General features: G+C 49.7%; 1 protein-coding gene across 1 annotated transcript in view; it reads left to right on the top strand.

Moving 5' to 3' along the window:
• cacna1ha (calcium channel, voltage-dependent, T type, alpha 1H subunit a) overlaps window positions 1-19901 on the top strand; it is a 107541-nt gene extending 87640 nt beyond the window's left edge. The window contains exons 21-37 of the mRNA XM_030343714.1: window positions 315-383; window positions 1048-1232; window positions 1984-2110; window positions 2378-2503; window positions 2887-2976; window positions 3497-3710; window positions 6085-6236; window positions 6796-6905; window positions 7791-7924; window positions 8253-8323; window positions 8696-8774; window positions 12052-12173; window positions 13579-13737; window positions 14698-14838; window positions 15079-15247; window positions 17457-17611; window positions 17864-19901. Coding sequence (XP_030199574.1) covers window positions 315-383; window positions 1048-1232; window positions 1984-2110; window positions 2378-2503; window positions 2887-2976; window positions 3497-3710; window positions 6085-6236; window positions 6796-6905; window positions 7791-7924; window positions 8253-8323; window positions 8696-8774; window positions 12052-12173; window positions 13579-13737; window positions 14698-14838; window positions 15079-15247; window positions 17457-17611; window positions 17864-19249 — 3489 coding nt within the window. The 3' untranslated portion in view covers window positions 19250-19901. The remainder of the gene's footprint in view (window positions 1-314; window positions 384-1047; window positions 1233-1983; window positions 2111-2377; window positions 2504-2886; window positions 2977-3496; window positions 3711-6084; window positions 6237-6795; window positions 6906-7790; window positions 7925-8252; window positions 8324-8695; window positions 8775-12051; window positions 12174-13578; window positions 13738-14697; window positions 14839-15078; window positions 15248-17456; window positions 17612-17863) is intronic.
• Window positions 19902-20910: the final 1009 nt, after the last annotated feature.

Here is a 20910-nt window from a genome sequence, read left to right as displayed (position 1 = left end):
TAAGACACAGGCGCACGCACACACACGCACACACACACTCACACCCACTCACACACACAAATACACAGATATCAATACAAACTGTTCATGTTGTTAACAATTAACATGAACAGGAACACAAATATAGAAACGCACAGCGATACAGACCAACACATCAATCCATAGATCTGTGGACATGCACACACCATTATATCAGTGTTACTCTCCCATGAGCACATTCTACCTGCAGTGCGTTCCGCTCACACACTGCAGCTGTGTCCTCCGGGGCTCCACCGGTAGGCAGGTCAGTGAACTGTACCGCCCTGTGTCCCTAGGAGCGCGTGTTCCTGAGCGTCTCCAACTACGTGTTTACCGTCATCTTCCTGGCAGAGATGGCCGTCAAGGTGAGCGTTGGTCTCACTTAGTGGCTCAACACACTTTACACCCCAACCAGGTAGGCCACGCGCCTACCTGGTTATCAGAGAACCAGGTTTGATTCCGACCTGTGGTATTAGACCTGTGGTACATGGTCTTCTCTCCCTTTTTCAAACCACTTTCCTGACGCTTAACGCTCTCCTGTCCATTAAAGATAGCAGCGTGCCCTTAAAGAATGCAATCTCTCTTGCTCCCGCTCTCTGTCTCGTCGGTCAGAAATAAAAGGCCTGGACACAAAATGTGTTTAACTGATAAATGAATACAATAATTGACATTAGAAAGAACAGCCTCATGAAACACCATGCTCAAAGGGTGACAAACCGTGCTCTTTAATGTGTGTGTGTGTGTGTGCCCGTGTGTGTGTGTGTGTGTGTGTGTGTGTGTGTGTGTGTGTGTGTGTGTGTGTGTGTGTGTGTGTGTGTGCCCGTGTGTGTGTGTGTGTGTGTGTGTGTGTGCCCATGTGTGTGTGTGTGTGTGTGTGTGTGTGTGTGTGTGTGTGTGTGTGTGTGTGTGTGTGTGTGTGTATGCGTGTGTGTGTGTGTGTGTGTGTGTGCGTGTGTGTGTGCCCGTGTGTGTGTGTGCGTGTGTGTGTGTGTGTGTGTGTGCGTGTGTGTGTGTGTGTACAACGTGCAGGTCATGGCATTGGGCTTCTGCTGGGGGGAGCAGTCCTACCTGCAGTCCAGCTGGAACGTTCTGGACGGGGTGCTGGTGTTTGTGTCCCTGGTGGACATCTTGGTCTCCTTGGCCTCTACGGGGGGCAACCGAATACTGGGAATCCTTAGGGTGCTCCGTCTGCTACGCACGCTGCGCCCCCTCAGGTACAGAAACACCCCTACTGTGTGTGTGTGTGTGTGTGTGTGTGTGTGTGTGTGTGTGTGTGTGTGTGTGTGTGTGTGTGTGTGTGTGTGTGTGTGTGTGTGTTTATGGGCTTGTGTGTGGGTCTTCCAGGAAAGACAACTCCGTTCTGTGTGATGCCTCCTCGTTTGTTTGCCTTGTAAAAGGTGTTATGAGCGCCCAGGGGATGCTCGACTCGTTGTAACATAAGATGCCCACTTCCACCTAGGCTGCCAAGGATCCTGGGTCCACACGGGAAAACTTTGAAAAGGAGAATAGATTTATCAACAGAACCGATGACACAGACACACGCAGGCACCTTTGACTGCTAGTTGCACTTGAGCTTGAACTTGAACACACACACACGCACACACACGCACACACACGCGCACACACACACGCACACACACATACACACAACCACTTACCAATCACGAACCCTCCAATAGAAAGGACGGATACAACATCACTGATGTATGCTTATTCATCAGTATATATCTGACATATTGTTTTATGGGAATCTGGGTGGTTTTCATGGCTGGAAATGAAATGAGCTTGTGTTTACGTGGTGGGTATGTGCGTGCTTCTGTGTGTGTGTGTGTGTGTGTGTGTGTGTGTGTGTGTGTGTGTGTGTGTGTGTGTGTGTGTGTGTGTGTGTGTGTGTGTGTGTGTGTGTGTGTGTGTGTGTGTGTGCGTGCGTGCGTGCGTGCGTGCGTGCGTGTGTGTGTGAGACAGGGTGATCAGCCGAGCTCCAGGCCTAAAGCTGGTGGTGGAGACCCTCATCACCTCTCTGAGGCCCATCGGGAACATCGTGCTCATCTGCTGCGCCTTCTTCATTGTCTTCGGCATCCTGGGGGTGCAGGTGAGACACTAACACACACAAAAACACACAGTCACATGCACGCACACACACACACATGCAACACATGTGCACGCACACGACCGCACGTGCACAACCGTACATGCATATGCACACACACGCACACTCCAACACACCAATATAAATTGGAAGTTTATGTTTTCTCATACTTTAATCCACTATTGGGGCAAACTTTCATCCTTGGGAAGGGGGGATTCTTCATACATTAGACAGCATGACAGCTCTGCTCACCAGCCTCCTCTGTTGCAGCTGTTCAAGGGGAAGTTCTACATCTGCGAGGGCCTAGACACCAGGAACATCACCAACAAGTCTGACTGCAGCCTGGCCGGCTACCGCTGGATCAGACGCAAGTACAACTTTGACAACCTGGGCCAGGTAAGGAGGGGAACGAGATGCAGGAAACTTCCTCTGAAACTTTCATAGACTTGGGAAGGCACACTCCGTATTGCAAGAAAAAAAAAAATATATGATGATGATAAATGCTTCTATAAAAATCATTTTGAACCAGATTCAATGTATCATGAAATTGGTATTGAGTAGTGGTAGTTGGTGGTTTGCGGTAAATTATTCTTAATGTTTTCTTTTAATTTAGTCATACATCTTTCATATTGTGATCCTAATAAGCAATGTTGAAATAAAGTCTAACCTAAAGTGTTCCTTCGCCTCATTAAACCGAGAGTTTAGAGCGGGCCACCAGGAAGGCAGTGAGATGGTTCAGTGTGTTGTGGTAACAGCTCCTCTCGGTGTTCTTCTTGCAGGCACTGATGGCTCTGTTTGTGCTGTCCTGTAAGGACGGCTGGGTCAACATCATGTACGACGGTCTGGATGCCGTAGGAGTGGACCAACAGGTGAACACGCACCCACACATACCAAGAAATACACACATGCATGCATAAATACGTAAACACACACACACGCACACACAGGGTTATGATTACCTACTTTTATTCCTAAATTTTCCCTTCCCTATTATTTTGTCTCCTTGATCACCTCCTCTCGCGTTCCTGCTCCTATACTTGTCTCTCTAATCCTCAACTCTCCTTGGCACTACTTCTGTTCCTCTCATCTTATCCTGATTTCATCCTCCACTTCCTTCTCCTACTCTTCGTACTCTCCCTCATCATCATCTCCTGGCTCCCTGATTGCCTCTCCTCGCCTCTTCTCCTACTCTCCTCCTCCTCCACCCTCTCATCCCTTCTCCCCTCCCCCTCCTCCCCCTCCCCCTGATTGCCTCTCCTACTCCTCCCCCTTCTTCCTCCCCCTCTCCTACTCCTCATCGTCTCCCGTCTCCCTGATGTCCTCCTCCTCGTTCCCTCCTCTCCACCTCATCCTCGCCTTTGTCCTCGTCCTCCTCCTCTCGTCCTGCAGCCCGTGAGGAACCACAACCCGTGGATGCTGCTGTACTTCATCTCCTTCCTGCTCATCGTCAGCTTCTTCGTGCTCAACATGTTCGTGGGCGTGGTGGTGGAGAACTTCCACAAGTGCAGGCAGAACCAGGAGGAGGAGGAGGCGCGCCTGCGGGAGGAGAAGAGGCTGCGGATGATGGAGAAAAAGCGCAGGAGTAAGGAGAATGGAGGGGCTGGTCGGTAGTCTATTTTTCTGAGCACTGCCTGCCTTTCAGAGCCTGACAAATCCAGAGAGACAGTCCAGAGACAGACAGCGTGAGGGACAGAGCAACGAGAGGACAAAACAGGGAGGGCGAGCTAGGGGACTAGCTAGAGCCATTGAGAGAGAGAGAGAGAGAGAGAGAGAGAGAGAGGGACTGACTGAAGCTCACGCGGGATAATCTATGCGTGGGCTTAGCCAGTCTGATGCATGCACCTGCATGACTGCAGCCCCCTCCCTCCCCAACCCACTCCCTTTATCTCCCACCTACCCCCCGACTAACAAACTAATCGGTCACTACATGGGGGAGCTAGATGCTCGGCCTTTGACCTATATATTGACCCTTTCATCTCCAGTTGACTACGATGGAGCGAACCGCCGTAAGGTCTTAAGGGAAGGCCAGTGGCTTACGACTTTTGTTTCGAAATAGCTCTAGGGAAGGATAAAAAGTAGAATAACCAATCAATAAGACTAATGATCCCTTTTGCATGTGATAGGTGCTCTCTGGAACGACCACTTTAGTGAGTCAGTTAGAGAACATGACCCATTGCTGCCAGCAGCCGTGCCCCCCCCCCCCCCCCGCCCCCCGCCCTTCCATGTCTCCTCCTGCCTCACACATTGTCCTGGATTGCATGTGCACCCATCACCCTAGGGCGTCTCTCGGGAAAACAAAAACAACGACCTCATCAACAACAACAACAAGGGGAACTAAAAGGAGCCGAGGTGGTAAGAGGACTGGAGCTGTCAGCGTGCTTTGACTGGCAGACTCAGAAACATAGCTCACTGGATACACAATGGTTGTTACATATCCACAGTGGTTATTGGATTATTCTGCTGTGTGTTGGGCTACAATGATAATGTATAAGAATATGGTAAAAACATGAATAACGATCGAATATAATGGAAGCGTGTGCTTTGCAGGGTAGATTGTTAAGTATTTAGACTAACCCTTAGTCTTCCTTTCGTTTATTTTTCGCATACAAATACGCTGCAGTTACTTGCTTACCCCCCCCTCGTCCAGATTAGTGTAATGGTTTCAGAGAACAGCCTTCTGCTACAGTTATACTGGGCCCTTGTCATTGGGGCATTGTTTTAAAATCCCACTGCTTTTATTGTGAAATGAGCGAGCAGGCTGTTTGTTTATACCTTGTGTTACTGCCATTGGCAACATTTACATGACATGAGTCTTAACACTGGCTCCCTTCACTGTGCCTGTGTTCGACTTTGATGGAAAATATTGGAGTTCCAAGAGCTAAAACGCAACACACATTGGCGACAGACCTTGGCCAGAACATCAGCACTATGACATTACACAACAATTTAAGGGATATTTGTGAAGAGGGCGACAGAATAGGCGAGTGTTCAACCTCATAGCCGACCTATACCCCGCTATAGAACTACAACGTTGTTTAGTTGAATAGATAACATCAGGTTTTTGCAGCTCGTGTTGCATTTTGCAACGTGTGTTGTTGAACGCACCCACGGCAGACTCCGCCCACCCACGGCAGACTCCGCCCACCCACGGCAGACTCCGCCCACCCTGCCGTAATGATCCATGAACATCATGTTTACACCGAGGGCACGTCCGCATGCTGCCGGCAGGGCAAGGTACCTTCTGTGAGAGGGTCGCACGCCCACACGCACACACAGGCACACACACGCCCATGCACAGACAAACAAACATATACACCGCGGCAAACACATGCACACCACATGCTTTTTGGAGGTTTCTGCACAAATTCAACATAATGACTGGGTTCCTGCTAGAGAACAGGAAGAAAATAAATTTCTGTTATATGTTTGTTCATAGATGAATATAAAAATATATAAAAAATGGAGGAAGTAAACTTCCTGCAATGGTCTCCGTTGAACAATATGAGCAGATTGTCTCATTAGTGAATGAGGGCAGATTGCTAACCCTTGCGCTCGTATCCAAATCATAACACGCACGCACACACACACACACACGCACACACACGCTCCGCAATACACACACACACACTCAGTGTTGTGACCCTCTCTGGAAGTGTGCTGGGAAACATGCTGGAAGTCTTCGTATGTTTCGAGGCCCAGCAGCCGTCAATGACATGTGCACTGTGTGTCTGTGGGTGTGTGTGTTTGCGGGTCTGTGTCAATGTGTGTACGTTTTTGTGTGTCCTATGTAATGTAATGTTTTGACTTTGCCGTTCGACTTTTGTTTGTTTCCGTGTGCTTCTCTGTGTTTGTGTGTGTGTGTGTGTGTGTGCGTGTGTGTGTGTGTGTGTGCGTGTGTGTGTGTGTGTGTGTGTGTGTGTGTGTGTGTGTGTGTGTGTGTGTGTGTGTGTGTGTGTGTGTGTGTGTGTGTGTTCCAGAGGCTCAGCAGAGGCCGTACTACGCCGACTATTCTCCACTGCGTCTGTACATACACACGCTGTGCACCAGCCACTACCTAGACCTCTTCATCACCATCATCATCGGCATCAACGTGGTCACCATGAGCATGGAGCACTACAACCAGCCACGTGTAAGACACACACACACACACACACACACACACACACACACACACACACACACACACACACACACACACACAAATATACGTGCACATTTTTAACCTTCATTTAACAAGGGAAGTTGTTTACAACACATTCTTATACACAATGGCAGCCAGGCAATTGGCAGAAACCGCCTCAGGGAAAAGGGGCTCAAAGATTAAGGGTTTAAGAATACAAAAACATAAAAGAAGAAGCATTGGTAAATCATAAAAATAAATAAAGAAGTACACACAAACACACACACTGAAGCTTACTCACACGGATACACACACTTGTTTTCTTGTGCCAACACTGCCTTGAATAAACCAAAGTGCTGATTACAGTGATACACTTGGCAGATATTAATTGCAGATTGAATAAACTATTTTGGTTCCTATTCATGTTTCAAATTTGATGATGAATTACAACGTCATAAATGATGGGTGCATGTGTGTGTGTGTGTGTGTGTGTGTGTGTGTGTGTGTGTGTGTGTGTGTGTGTGTGTGTGTGTGTGTGTGTGTGTGTGTGTGTGTGTGTGCTCTACAGTACCTGGAGGAGATCCTCAAGTACTGCAACTACGTCTTCACCTGCATCTTCGTGATCGAGGCTCTGCTGAAGCTGGTAGCCTTCGGACTGCACCGCTTCTTCAAAGAAAGGTGCATCTTCGACCATGTGGCTAGGTGCTGGGAGGGGGAGGGGCTAAAACTACAGGAGGAGCTATGTTATAGGGCAGCTCTTGTCAAAATGGAGTTGCTGCCAGGTTTGCCAATCTAAGTAAAAAGCATTCTTGCATAGAAGATAAATTAACATGTTCAAAACAACTGGCACGTGAACTTATTGAACTTTCAGTGATCAAACTGAAATCCTATTGAGTACCAAAAAATGTCGTCCTCAAAGAATACGTTTTCTGTTTTAGAAGTATGCTGCCTGCTTGAGGCTATTATACTTGGTCTAGGCTCTGTACCAATCTCCCAGAACAAGCCTCAAACTTTAAAACTCTGTTTTGAAAAGTGAGTCAAATAAAAGCCAAACTGTGGAGCCCGTATCTTGTTACGGGTCTATGTGTCTGCTGTTGACACCACCTAGCTGATCGCTGAATGCTAAGGGTATTTTCTGTAGAGACAGCTGTCAAATGTGTTCAAAGAAGATAACCAAGACCCCATGGATTGAATATCTGGAATGAATATGTCACTTCATATCTGTGATGACTTAACCATTTTACTTGATGCATATCAACCAAAGATTGGTAATGCTAGGCTCATGTAGCACACATCTCTGTGTCAGCCATATCCTGCTAATATTAAGCTAACGCTAATAATAGTATGCTTTTGTGTTGCATTGTGCAAAATATGACGTGTTTGTGTCTATGCCACCAAATAATGGCTTATGTTGGCCTAATGTATTACTGTGTGTCTGTGTGTGCTTTCTTGCGTGCATGTGTGTGTGTGTGTGTGTGTGTGTGTGTGTGTGTGTGTGTGTGTGTGTGTGTGTGTGTGTGTGTGTGTATGTGTGTGTGTGTGTGTGTGTGTGTTTGTCTCCAGATGGAACCAGCTGGACTTGGCTATCGTAGCGTTGTCTATCATGGGCATCACCCTGGAGGAGCTGGAGATAAACGCAGCTCTGCCCATCAACCCCACCATCATCAGGATCATGAGGGTGCTCAGGATAGCACGGGGTACACACACACTCTCCCAGTCGTACCAACTTACATAAAGACACACACAGGCACGCACTCGTACACACACATGCACTCAAACACACACATGCTCATTGCTCACAATTGTACACGCACACACACATACAAACACACACTCTTACACACGCACACACACACACACACATGTACACACAAACATAGCAAAAGCCTTGCTGGTGCATTGCCATTGATACTTCTCATTCTACACCAGGCCTTCATTCTGCTAGTAGTCACTTCGATTTCTCCCCTATCCACGGGGGGCAAAATGACCCATCATGCAAAGCTCAACATTGTCTTGTGTTTTCAGTGCTGAAGCTCTTGAAGATGGCCACGGGGATGAGAGCTCTGCTGGATACTGTGATGCAGGCGCTGCCTCAGGTAAAGAGCCTTCAAGCCCCGGGACACATCGATCTCACTGCTGTAATATCTTCAGTATGATCTAGACAGACGTCTAGTTTAGATCTATACATCAAGAGAGGGACTGTACTGAGACTTTAATCTTGCTTTGGTAAGACGGCAAGCTTTGTCATTGTAGCTTATTCTGATTATCAATAAAGATATCTTCATTTAAATAAGACATATACTGTGTTTACATATACTGAGGAAATGGGGACCAAACAGGTTGGGAGCCACATAGCCATATAGGTTATGGGCCATTGTCATTAATAAGAAATTGGCTGTGATTGACTGAATGTGAATACTGTTGCATATTACACGTGGCGGGTTGTGATGGCCTTTGGTTCTGTGCAGGTGGGGAACCTGGGGCTGTTGTTCATGCTACTCTTCTTCATCTACGCTGCGCTCGGAGTCGAGCTCTTCGGCAAATTGGGTCAGTCACTTCGCTGGGAGGACGCCAGCACACACACAAACACACACCAGATGTACATACACAAACACACACACACACACACACACACGCATTAAACATGAGCACAGATGGATAACAATTGGCCCGGTTCATGCGCAAGCGGTCTGAATGGTGAGTCGTGCATACTGGTAAGCAACACAGTCACGACTCTTTGGGAAATGTCTTCACCCTGGGCACTGTCTCTGCAGAGACCTCTCTCTTTCTCTCTCTCACTCTCCCCCCTCCTTTCAATCAATGGTATATTTGTAAAGGAGGGGGGAGAATCCATTCCTGAAGATTGTTCTCATTTAGATACTGCTGCCTCATATGGCCATCCATTCTCTGCCCATTTTGCTCTCTCTCTCTCAGGGTTTGAGAGAGAGAGAGAGAGAGAGAGAGAGAGAGATAGAGAGAGAGAGAGAGAGAGAGAGAGAGAGAGAGAGAGAGAGAGAGAGAGAGAGAGAGAGAGAGAGAGAGAGAGAGAGAGAGAGAGAGAGAGAGAGAGAGAGAGAGGCTGGCAGAAACTGAGGCAGAGAGGGGGGATTGAGAGAGCAGTGGGAGTCAAAATTGCTAAAAATGTCTGTGGAAACACAATGAAACTAAATTAGATTAAATTAAAGTGGAGACCAGGGGATTGGTGTGGTGGTGGGGGAGAGGGAGCCTGCTGTTATGACGCACTAGAATGTAGGGGATTCGTTCCTCTCTCTGTCAGTCTCCTCCATAATGACACAGGGAAACGGATGCAGTATACCCCGTTTGTCACATCCTGCCACTTTACCTGATCATTCAAGGACATGCCAGGGATATGAAAATGTAACTGGCGTAGCATGGAGCAGTGGTTCCCAACTGGTCCAGCCTCAGGTACCAAAAGTGTCAATATGCATCAAGTCACGATTATTACGGTAATCGACAATGCCTTCATGCACTGTTAAAAACATGGAGCGAAGAAAAGTCTGCAACAATTGGGGCTAAACTCAATGAAATATGAAGCCATTGAATCATGAATCCACATTGAAACATTAATAAGGTCATGGGCTTTTTACCTAAGGATTAATGTTTGGCGTACGCTCTGCGACCCACTCAAAATGCCCTCAAGGCACACTTATAGGTCGCGACCCACCAGTTGAGAATCACTCGTCGTGGGGGGATTTATGGCACACACAGAGTTCACACTCAGACACATACAGAGTGCAGTTTGTTCTGCCTTGGCCTTTCCCAATAGCCTTGGTTTATTCCTCCAATGTCATTTGCGTAACCTTCACAATTTGCGCAAATGTGTTGGAAATGATGGATTATGTGCATGTGCATCGACCACTGGGGCATAATGTGTCTCTATGCTACTTAACATGCAACCGTTTAGATACAGGGAAGCCCCTCTTGGTTTCAAATGGTTGCTGCTGGTCCATCGACAAGGGCAGGTCATCCCATTATATTCAATTTAGGATAGGCAAACTGGAGAAAACAGTCAGAATAAGCTTTAAGGTGACTTATTATACTACCAGGTGTAAGTGTGATTAGCCATTACAATCTGTTTTGAAAATCTGCCTCTTCTGACATCTCAAGTGGGCGTGTCCACCTAGTTGATGGATAGATCAGTCTACCAGCCTACCCAGTGGACTGTAGCAAACGTTGCTCATCTATCCAGCTTAAAGGTGACATAATATGTCACCTTTAATATTGAAGTAAAGTAAAGTATCCAACTGAAAGAATCCCAGCCTGCAGTGAGGGACTTTTACATGGACATTGAAAGATTTGTAACAAATATGACAGGAAATGTCTCTTAAATAAATTGCCTACTTCAGCTTTAATATTTCAGATGTTTGAGAATTTGTTCAAAACAATCTTTACAAATGATGGGATTCGATTTATATACTCTGCGGTTGAGCATGTTTGTGTAGATTTAATAATCAACAACCGCTCACTTTGGTCACATCGAGTGTCCAGTAATTAAAATTTTAAAAAATACAGCCAACTGCTGGGATGGGCGTCGCAGATAAGAGAAGAGACATGAGGCGATGGCGTGGAGACTCTGAGCTGCGTTTGATGGTGACTCCGGTGTATAATCTCTGCGGTACAGCCGGTTAACAAACTTGGAGATAACTGTCTGTTTGTGAGAGTAATTTATTAAGCAAGAATAAGTTGTCCTCATGGCCAGCAAGGCAGAAACAGGGATAAAGGCTATTTTCTTTCTGCTACAAAGGAGCATTTGGGGACTAGTCATGTTCAACTAAATCCTTCCCAGCCTGGAGCCCAGAGTTCACCCATGCAGCAGTGTTAGGCCAATCCTTATAGACTCAAAGCAGATTTTGTCAGATCTTTCCCCAGCTGAGGACGCCCTAAAGGCTGTCGGAAGACAAAAGTAACACCCAGTATTCCATCTCTTGAAGTTTACTTCAGCCAAAATGGAACATAGAAACAATTTAGTGAATTTAACCCCTATAGGTCTTTGGAATGTGGGGTACTTTATTGACCCTTATTTAGGACCTTTGACCCCTGGAGAAAACAAACATCTGGCCTATGTTGCAACGTTGGGTAACAAAGGGCCAAACATGTCCAGAGACCATTGGCTATTGGCCCTCATTGCGTGAAACTTGAATGTGGCTGAGGCTGCTGCCGGACTGAGGACGGACCCCATTGCTGGGGGATGGCTTTAAGTGGACTCTGTTTCCCCCGCAATGACTGTGGAGGTTTCTGGCCTCCCGTCGCTGGAGTACAGGATTAAATGCATTTTCTCCAGCGTCGCTCCGCAGGGTTTCTATATATAAGAGCTTTCTCGTTTGATACTCATGGAAGCACTTCATAAAAAAAAACTCCTGGAACCCAATGGAGATGGTTGAGCCTGCCCTCAGGTTATCCCGGGCCGGGGGGAGGGCTGGATTCATAGAGCCTAGCATGGGAGGGCTAATATCTCCCATACCCAGTGTAATGGGGGAGGAAACCTTCCCCTCCCTCAGGTTGTATAGTTGCTTTGGGTTCTGCTCAGTGGCACGGCGTCAGCAGCAGCAGCAGAAGCAGCACACAATTGTTATCCAAGTGAAGGCATGGCCGTGAGCCAGCATTGTCACGGCGAAGGGCTTGATTAGGGATTGGGATTAGTGTCCCACTGTCTCGTCTGAGACGGCTCTTTGGGGCGCACGACACAGAGCAACCGTTTCCAGAGAGTCGTTTAAACACGTGTGTGTGTTTTTGTGTGTGTGTGTGTGTGTGTGTGTGTGTGTGTTTGTGTGTGTGTGTGCGTGTGCCTCTTTGTGTGTTACAGAGTGTAATGACGATAACCCGTGCGAGGGGCTGAGTCGACACGCCACGTTTGAGAACTTTGGGATGGCTTTCCTCACGTTGTTCAGAGTGTCTACTGGGGACAACTGGAATGGAATCATGAAGGTAAGACTGGTAGTACTCTCACTCACAAAATCGTACACACACACACACACACACACAGACACACACACATAGACACACGCAAACACACAAATACACACACACAACTACGCGCATGCATGCACATGCACACATACTTAGGCCCCGTTCACACGAAGCCGAAACGGGCGAAACCGTTACGGTTTCGATCTATCCGGTTTCGAAGTATCTCCGTAAAGACGAAGCCAAGCGAAACCGGGTAGATCTGTAGAAACGCTGGAGTACACATTCCAGGCCCATAAGGGGCGCCTCTTCTGGTACAGAAATCCAGAAGAAATGAAATAAGAAGAAGAGGCGAGCATGCGCATAAAGGCTGCCCTTATGCGCATGCTCGCATGTGATTTCTGAGACTCCGCGGGCTTAAGAGCCATTGGCTAGGAGGTCGAGGGGTGGGGCGATGACGTCATGGTTTGCGGTTTCAGTCGGTTTCAGGCGTACACACGAATCCAAAACGAAACCGGGTAGATTTGAAACCACCTCCGAGGGTGGTTTCAGAAGTTTGCGGTTTCGGTCAGCGGATTCGCCGGCTTCGTGTGTACGGAAGGCCGAACCGTACAAGACCTTTGCGGTTTCGCCATGAAATCAGCTTCGTGTGAACGGGGCCTGAATCATGCAAAGATACTGCAATCTGGCGCAAACTGGGGCTGTATTGTCGTTTCGGCTTTCGCTGTCTCTTACTGCAAGAGACACGGGTCTCAGAAATTACCCGGCCAAAAAACACTAATTACTTCACTCCCCTCCTGTTCCTGCCCTCTCCTCCTGTTCCTCCACCTTCCTGCTCCTCCCTCCTCTTCTTCCTCCTCCCTCCTCTCTCTCCTCTCCCTCCTCTGCCTCCTCTCCCTCCTCTCCCCCCTCTCCCTCCTCTCCCTCCTCTCTCCTCCTCTTCCTCCTCTCCCTCCTCTGCCTCTCTCCCTCCTCTCCCTCCTCTCCCCCCTCTCCCTCCTCTCCCTCCTGTCCGTCCCCTCTCCTCCTCTTCCTCCTCTCCCTCCTGTCCCTCCCCTCTCCTCCTCTCCCTCCTGTCCCTCCTCACTCCTCCTCTTCCTCCTCTCCCTCCTCTCTCCTCCTCACCTCCTCTCCCTCCTCTCTCCCTCCGCTCTCCTCCTCTCCCTCCTCTCTCCCTCATCTCTCCTCATGTCCCTCCTCTCCCTCCTCTCCCTCCCCTCTCCTCCTCTCCCTCCTCTCTCCCTCCTCTCCTCCTCTCTCCTCCTCTCCCTCCTGTTCCTCCTCTCTCCTCCTCCCCTCCTCTCTCCTCCTGTCCCTCCTCTCTCCTCCTCTCCCTCCTCTCTCCTCCTCTCCCTCCTCTCCCTCCTCTCTCCCTCATCTCTCCCTCCTCTCCCTCATCTCTCCCTCCTCTTCCTCGCCCCTCCAGGACACTCTGCGTGAGTGTCGTGTGGAGGACCGTCAGTGCCTCACCTACCTGCCGCTGGTGTCTCCGCTCTACTTTGTCACCTTCGTGCTGATGGCCCAGTTTGTGCTGGTCAACGTTGTGGTGGCCGTGCTGATGAAGCATCTGGAGGAGAGCAACAAGGTACACCACCCCCCCCCCCCCCCCAACACACACACACACACACACACACACATAGAAACAGAAACAAACGCAGAAACACACTCCAATCACACACTCACACAGACACACACACACACTCTCTCACTGTCTCTCTGTCTGTCTCTCTCTCTGTCTCTCTCTCTCTCTGTCTCTCTCTCTCTCTCTCTCTCTCTCTCTCTCTCTCTCTCTGTCTCTCTCTCTCTCTCTGTCTCTCTCTCTCTCTCTCTCTCTCTCTCTCTCTCTCTCTCTCTCTCTCTCTCTCTGTCTCTCTCTCTCTCTCTCTCTCTCTCTCTCTGTCTCTCTCTCTCTCTCTCTCTCTCTCTCTCTCTCTCTCTCTCTCTCTCTGTCTCTGTCTCTCTCTCTCTCTCTCTCTCTCTGTCTTTCTCTCTCTCTCTCTTGGTTCCCCAATGTATTCATCCTCATGTAAGACGCCTAACCCCTATCTGCTCCTCAGTTCCCTGTATTTGTATTCACAATGCGTCACTTTGGATAGAAGAATCCGACAAATAACTGAGAGGAAAAATGTGAGAAAAAGGTTCACATTAGGCATTCAAACGTGTGGTGTTTGAATCACTCATCCACAAACGAGCTGAAGATGCAATCAGGATTGGAAATCTAATCGCACAAGTTGTCCGACCACAGCGTCTGGGGAGCGTGAACACACATCAATCCCTTAACGCATACCAGGATTTAGTTGTCATTCACATGATCACTTCTAGCACATCCGCGTTGTCATGGAAACTCACCACTCAGCTCTGGTTTAGCATCCCAACCTTAATTTGCATGGTAGAGTAAGACAAATTGCTCCATGGTTTCAATACCCAACATACAGAACCCATTAGTGTCTTAACCATCCTATACCGAACCCCCGTGCTGCTGTTACATGATCTAAGTACATGATCTGGTTTTTTTTCACCATTGCTTGTTTTCCACAATCGTCAGGAGGCCAAAGAAGACGCAGAGATGGACGCAGAGATCGCCTTAGAAATGGAGATGGAGAGGCAGCGCAGGCTGAGTACTGGATCCAATCACAGCTCAGTGGGAGGGACTTATGTTGGGCCACGCCCCAACTCACCTGGACAGGTGAGTGGAGGGACTGTTTACCAAAGATAGACAGTTATACAATATCGATAGAATAATGTAATAATGTAATATCACTCAATAATGCTAAGTCAATAGAATAAGATGGCTGTCACAACACGGTGCCGTTCTTGGTAAACACGAACACTTCATGTTGTGTGCACGCCAGGGAAAGGAAGCTCTCTCTGTGCTCTAGTTCTAATGAATCCACTGACATTATGAGGTCTCTGTCTCCCTCTGCAGGAGGAAGAGGTGCAGTGCACCAACCCAAACCTGCTGTCTCCCAGGAAGATGTCTGTATCCAGGATGCACTCTCTGCCCAACGACAGCTACATGTTCCAGCCGGTGAGGCCTGCTAGCGCCCCCTACCCACTGGAGGAGCCGGGTCTCGGCCCACAGCAGCATATCTCAGGTACTTTTTAACCATGCAGCCTTCACAGGAGATGATGTGCTGTAAGACTTTGTTTTGCTGAAGGAGGTCGTCCACAGGAATTGAACTAATGTGATATCGCCTCAATCAACCCAACTGCCTTTTCTACTGCTTGCTTGTTGTGGAGAATTAAGCTAACATGCAAGTCTTACCAAGAGTTGGAAAATAAGATTAGCCCAAGTGTGTGATTAATATGGACTTATGAAATATAAATATTTGACCATCTTGTCAGTTTGTTATGATTATGTGTGTGTGCGTTCAATTGATCCAATCCAGAGTTATTGGGAGTATGTCCATATTACATTCCATAAATATGAGATGTTGTTGAATACTTCATCAATGCCACTAAACAAAAGGGAATCCTTTACTCGCCTGTACATACGACCACAATGGAATCTACCGCAGTACAACTCTGAGAAGCCATGGATGTTTTAGTGAAATATATATTTTCTAGTCTGTTGTATTTTTTATGCCTTTATGGACAAGAGAGTGAAGAGAGAGACATGGCAGGGGAAGAGATGGAATGTCATGTAGTATTGGTCCACAAGGGGGAATTGAACCAGGCTCCCATAAAGGTGCATTGACTACATGGTTAGCACACTAGTGGAATCAGCCCTGACCCACACCAACTATGAAAGTAAACCGGGTATAGAGGTAAATATGGGCGGTAGAAACAGGTGCTGCATTTGATGATGAAAGGACTTGAAACCGTCATTATATATTCTATAATTCACACAGTAACTCTGGCTTACTTGTTGTCACACGATTTGCATTGGAATTATAGTTGTAACAGACAGTAGTATCACCGACGTGCCCAAGGTGATCGGGCTTGAAGTGAGTATAAATATGACCACCAGCACGAGGTACTGACTGAAGTGTCGTCCTATCTGCAGTCACGCTCTAATGGCATGTTGAGGCAAGGCCGTGGACAGGCCCAGCGCTGTCCGAAGGTACTACAGGCTACATTACCGATGAGGAGCTCCTGTGGGTGACAGACGAGCTTAGCTGCATCAGGCCAAGAATGAGCCACTAATTCTATGGACATGCAGGGAGGGCTCAAAGCTTCACTGCCAAGCTGAAATGCACAAAGTAAAGAAATCGGAAATAGATTGAATGATTATTGACGATTGCAAAGTCACATTTTTGTTAACCAGGATCTATATCAAATGTGTTCCAGCTTGGCCATGAAGTTTGAACAAAAATAAGAGCTCTTGATAGGCTGCTGGGGGGGACCTCGCTGCAACCTTGAACGAATGAGAATGACCTCAGAGACCCTTGACTTGTTTTTTTCCTCAGTTTGTACTAATTAGCCTGCGCGGAACAATAACTGCTTGTGTGCTCACGGAGACCTCGTCTCTGGTTGCCTTGACGATGATCATCATGTCTATTAATAACATCATGAGAAAAACACCGTAGCTCACAACTAAATGGCTCTCTGCGTAACCTCAGGTGCGCACCTGGGTTGCGTTGAACCCAGATCTGAGGTCTCCTACTACTCCTGCTCCTACCCCCCCTCTCCCACTGCAGCCATCCTCCTTGCCTCTTTCCTGCTGGGCGCTGCTCCTGCACCACATGTGATGAACTTTAGCCAGACAATGTCAAATGAAGGGTGGCTGGTATTAAACCACACAACCCTGTGCAAAGGGTGTGCCCATGGAATCAGTCAACCATTTAACACTTTAAAAAAGACACTTATACAGAAATGATCTAGAGAACTCAATAATATTGTGATGCTGCCGTATCAAGTACTAACTGTCAATGCCAAACGCTGATCGGATGATGCATACGACTCAAATTAGGTCTATTTTGCCTGTCTGCATGCATGTTTGTGTGTCAGTGTGTACTTGCATGTGTTTCCTTTTAAGTTCCTTGGCATGGATGATGGCTCGCACAACATAATTTGAAAGTATGATGCTTTGATGAACTTATGTTTTCTGCTTGTGGAAGACTTTTCTATTTTGATGGCACATTTCATCTGATTCGAAAACCCTTGTGATGCACCAAAGGTTTTGAAATGTCCTATCTAAATAAAGCATCCGTATTGTTAGTCAGTCGTTAGTTAGACATGGAGAAAGACGTCCTTTCATAATATGTCTTTGCTCACTACTACATCCATTAAAATGTGTGTGTGTGTGTGCGTGCGCGCGCGTGCGTGCGTGTGTGTGTGTGTGTGTGCGTGTGTGTGCTCCAGGTTCTGTGACGTCGGTCCACTCCCAGCCGTGTGAGATCCGGACCCTGCTGCAGGTGCCCGGTGTCTCCCCCCTGCCCAGCCCACGGGTGCCCCCTCCCCTCCCCCGCATCGCCCCGCCCACACCCAGCCCCTCCCCCATGGCCCTGCGTCGACAGGTCCGCTCACGCGCACACACACACACACACACACACACACACACACACACACACACACACACACACACACACACACACACACACAAACACACATGGTGATTCAATTTGTAAGCAAGTGAAATTAATATAATGAGAAAGAAAACAACTCACTGGGCTTGCGTGTGTGGATGCGTGCAAGCGCGCTCGCGTGCGTGTGTCTGGTGTGTGTGTGTGTGTGTGTGCGTGTGTGTGTGTGTGTGCATGTGTCCACAGGTGGCAGTGAAGCTGGACTCCGTGGAGTCCCAGGGCTGTGATCCGCAGCAGCTGCTCCAGGACAGACCGGACCCCTTGCCCCTCTCCCCTCCGCCGCCCTCCTCCCCGCTGGCTCTGCTCCTCCTCCCACCCCCTCCTGCCTCCCCTCTGTCGTTCCCTGCCCCCCCCGCCTCCCCCCACTACCTGCCCCGCCCCGCCAGCCTGCGCCGGCCGCGGCCCCGCCCGCCCCCGGCGGCCCGCGACCCGGCCGACGAGGAGGTGAGCCAGATCACCGGCTCCACGCTCAGCCTGTCCCGGGGGGACGCCGAGGGGCCCGGGCCAGAGGCGGGCGGGGCCAAGGTCTGCCGCAGCCACTCCCTGTCGCCCTACACCTCTCCCTTCTCCTTCGACTCCTGCATCGCCCCCTTCCCTCCCCTCCCGCCCCTCCCCCCTCCCCCGGCGCCTCCTGCTGCAGGAGGAGGAGGAGGAGGAGGAGGAGGAGGAGGAGGAGGGCGCGCGCTGGGCTTGCCCGAGGGCGGCGGCGCCTTCCGGAAGCGCCGGTCCGGCAAACCACTGCCGGCGCTGCCGACGGAGACGTCGGCGCCGCTGCCCGGTTACCACGACGATCAGCGCCGTCACTCCATCGAGGTGTGCTCGGCCGACCCGCTGGAGGCGGCGGCGGCGGCGGCGGCGTTCCCACCGGGAGACCCCTACCGCCTCCTCCCGGGGCCGGGCGGCGGGGCGAGGAGGGGGTTCCCCACCAGGGTGCAGTCCATGGGGGGGGGCTGCCAGCGCAAGAAGAGACTCAACCCGCCCTGCATCTCCGTGCACCCGCCGGCGGAGCGGGACCACGCCCCCCCGGCGCCCGCCGGCCCCCCCACTCCGCCGCCGCCGCCGCCATCGGACTGCAGCGTGATGCTGAGGAGGAGGCCGCTGTCCTCCGACCTGACACTCTCCGCCACCTGGGCCGCCGACGCCGCGGCCGACGCCCGGCCCCCCGCCGCCGACCACGTGCCGCTCCGCGCCCACCCGCCGCTGGCGCGCACCCTCACCCCGGAGCCGTACCTGCGCACGTGTGCGCGGGCGCACGCCGCCGCACGCACGCACCCCTCGCCGATCCCCGGTCCGAACATCTTCGTCCAGCCGCACGCGCCCGTCCTGGCCAGCCCCGCCCACTTCCCCCCGCTGACGCACACCCTCTCCCTGTCCGCCCAGTGCTCGCCGATCAGAGGGGACTACATGCCCCTCCCCCAGTTCACTTTTGACCAATCGGAGGCCGTGTACATGAGCGGCCTCTCTGCGGGGATACCGGACGCAGACGCCGCCAACTGCCCCTCGTCGCCCTTCGACAGCAGACTGGAGGACAGGGCGGGGTTTAGCGCCAAGAACAGACGGACGGCCCAATAGGAGCTGTGCGTGGCCTCAAGGAAGTCAACCGGATTGGTCGGATTACAAACCCTTGATGGTGTTCAGAAAGAGGGATGGTCTCACTTATTGGACGCTGGGGAAAGGGAAGACATGTTGGATACCGACAAAAATAATATATAAACAGCCAATTCCTTTACCTCAGAGCACAGAGACGATGCAGTCCCGTGCTAGGTTGGAGGAGGCTGAGGCGGTTTGTGGGCGACAGATTGCGAGGGTACCTGTGAAACCGCTTGCAGGGTACGCTGCACCCACTGTTGACGGTGTGTCGAGGATTGAGTTGGTGCACCACACCGGGACTTGAGGCACCAAACTCCGTAGCCAAAGTTTTACGTTTTCCTTTTTGTTTTTCATTCGTTTTTTTGGTCGTCGTCGTCCCCTCCGAAAACCACGCAAGTCAATCAGGAAGCAGCGTCTGGCTGACAACCTTTCGACCCTTCGGCGGGAAGCGGTTCTGTGAAATGCGAGCGTGTTGGTGGGGGGGGAAACTTCAGGTTTTCTGCCGAGGAGGGGTCTCTGATTTTGCCACTCCTCTGCTCCCTGGATCATATTGATCAGAGTAGAAGTTTGCGTGTGTGTGTGTGAGTGTGTGTTTTCTCCTCTTTGTGAGTGTCCCCCCATTGCCCCATCCCCCCCCCCCCCCCCCCATTGTTACCAGTGTGTGCCGTGTGTGTCTTGCTTCTGCACAGACAAGGCAGGGCATTGTAGTGTCTGTGTTAAACGGTGTGTCATGCGGTGTGAATAAAGAAAAATATTGTGTTTGTTGAGATTTAAAAAAAAAAAAAAGAAAAAGAAAAGAATAATGGCTCTATCCATATGCACATATTTTTATAGAAATCTATAATGTTTTTTGCACACAATGAATTTTGAAGTTCAACCTGCTTGTTTGTTTTTCTATCTCCGTCGTCCTATCGTGACTGTCTGTTTGTGGAGGGCAGAGAAGAAGAAACACAGAGGGTGGCTGAGCGCTCACACCTCTTTCCAGACATTGACATGAAGGAGGCAGGATTTGTATTTTTTTAAGATGACGACGAGGATGATGACGAGGAGAAGGATGATGATGATGATGATGAGGATGATAATGGCGATGACTATGATGACGATGACGAGAAGGTGTGTGATGTGTTTCCGTAGCTGTGTCCCAGACCTGCTCATCCGTAATCTGGTGTGGCAAGCCTTAAGGAGCGGGGGGCTTCAGTGTTGAGGAGCTGGGGAGGAGTCATGTTCTCTGAGATGTTTGTCCGCTTAAGTCTGCTGTCTGATCCCTTCGTCCACTCTCAAACCAAGCGTAAAGGGTGTCCGGTCTTGGAGCAGGACGTCACATCCACCCGGATCGTCTTGGGAGTCTGGGTGTTGTCTTGGAGTTTATTTTTCGGAGACAGGGGCGTTTTGCTTGAATTGGCAAGAAAACTAAATGATTTGTCCAAATATGTCGAAAAAACGTTACTCGATGTTATGAATACAAAGCGATCCAAAGTTGACCTTCGCTGGAAGGTCTCTCCGAGGTTTCGCGGACGGTGGATGTGACAAGCATCTCATCAGGGGACATGTTTTTCAGTGCCGGTTGTCAGCTGATCAGCTCTGGGACCAGATAGTGTTTCTGTACATTTAAAGACAACCAAACTAACTAACCTAATAAATAT

This window comes from Gadus morhua, chromosome 2, assembly GCF_902167405.1.
Source record: "Gadus morhua chromosome 2, gadMor3.0, whole genome shotgun sequence".
In the NCBI taxonomy this organism is placed as follows: Eukaryota; Metazoa; Chordata; class Actinopteri; order Gadiformes; family Gadidae; genus Gadus; species Gadus morhua.
Note: the sequence above shows the minus strand (reverse complement) of the source record. Positions and strands in the feature narration are given on the sequence as shown.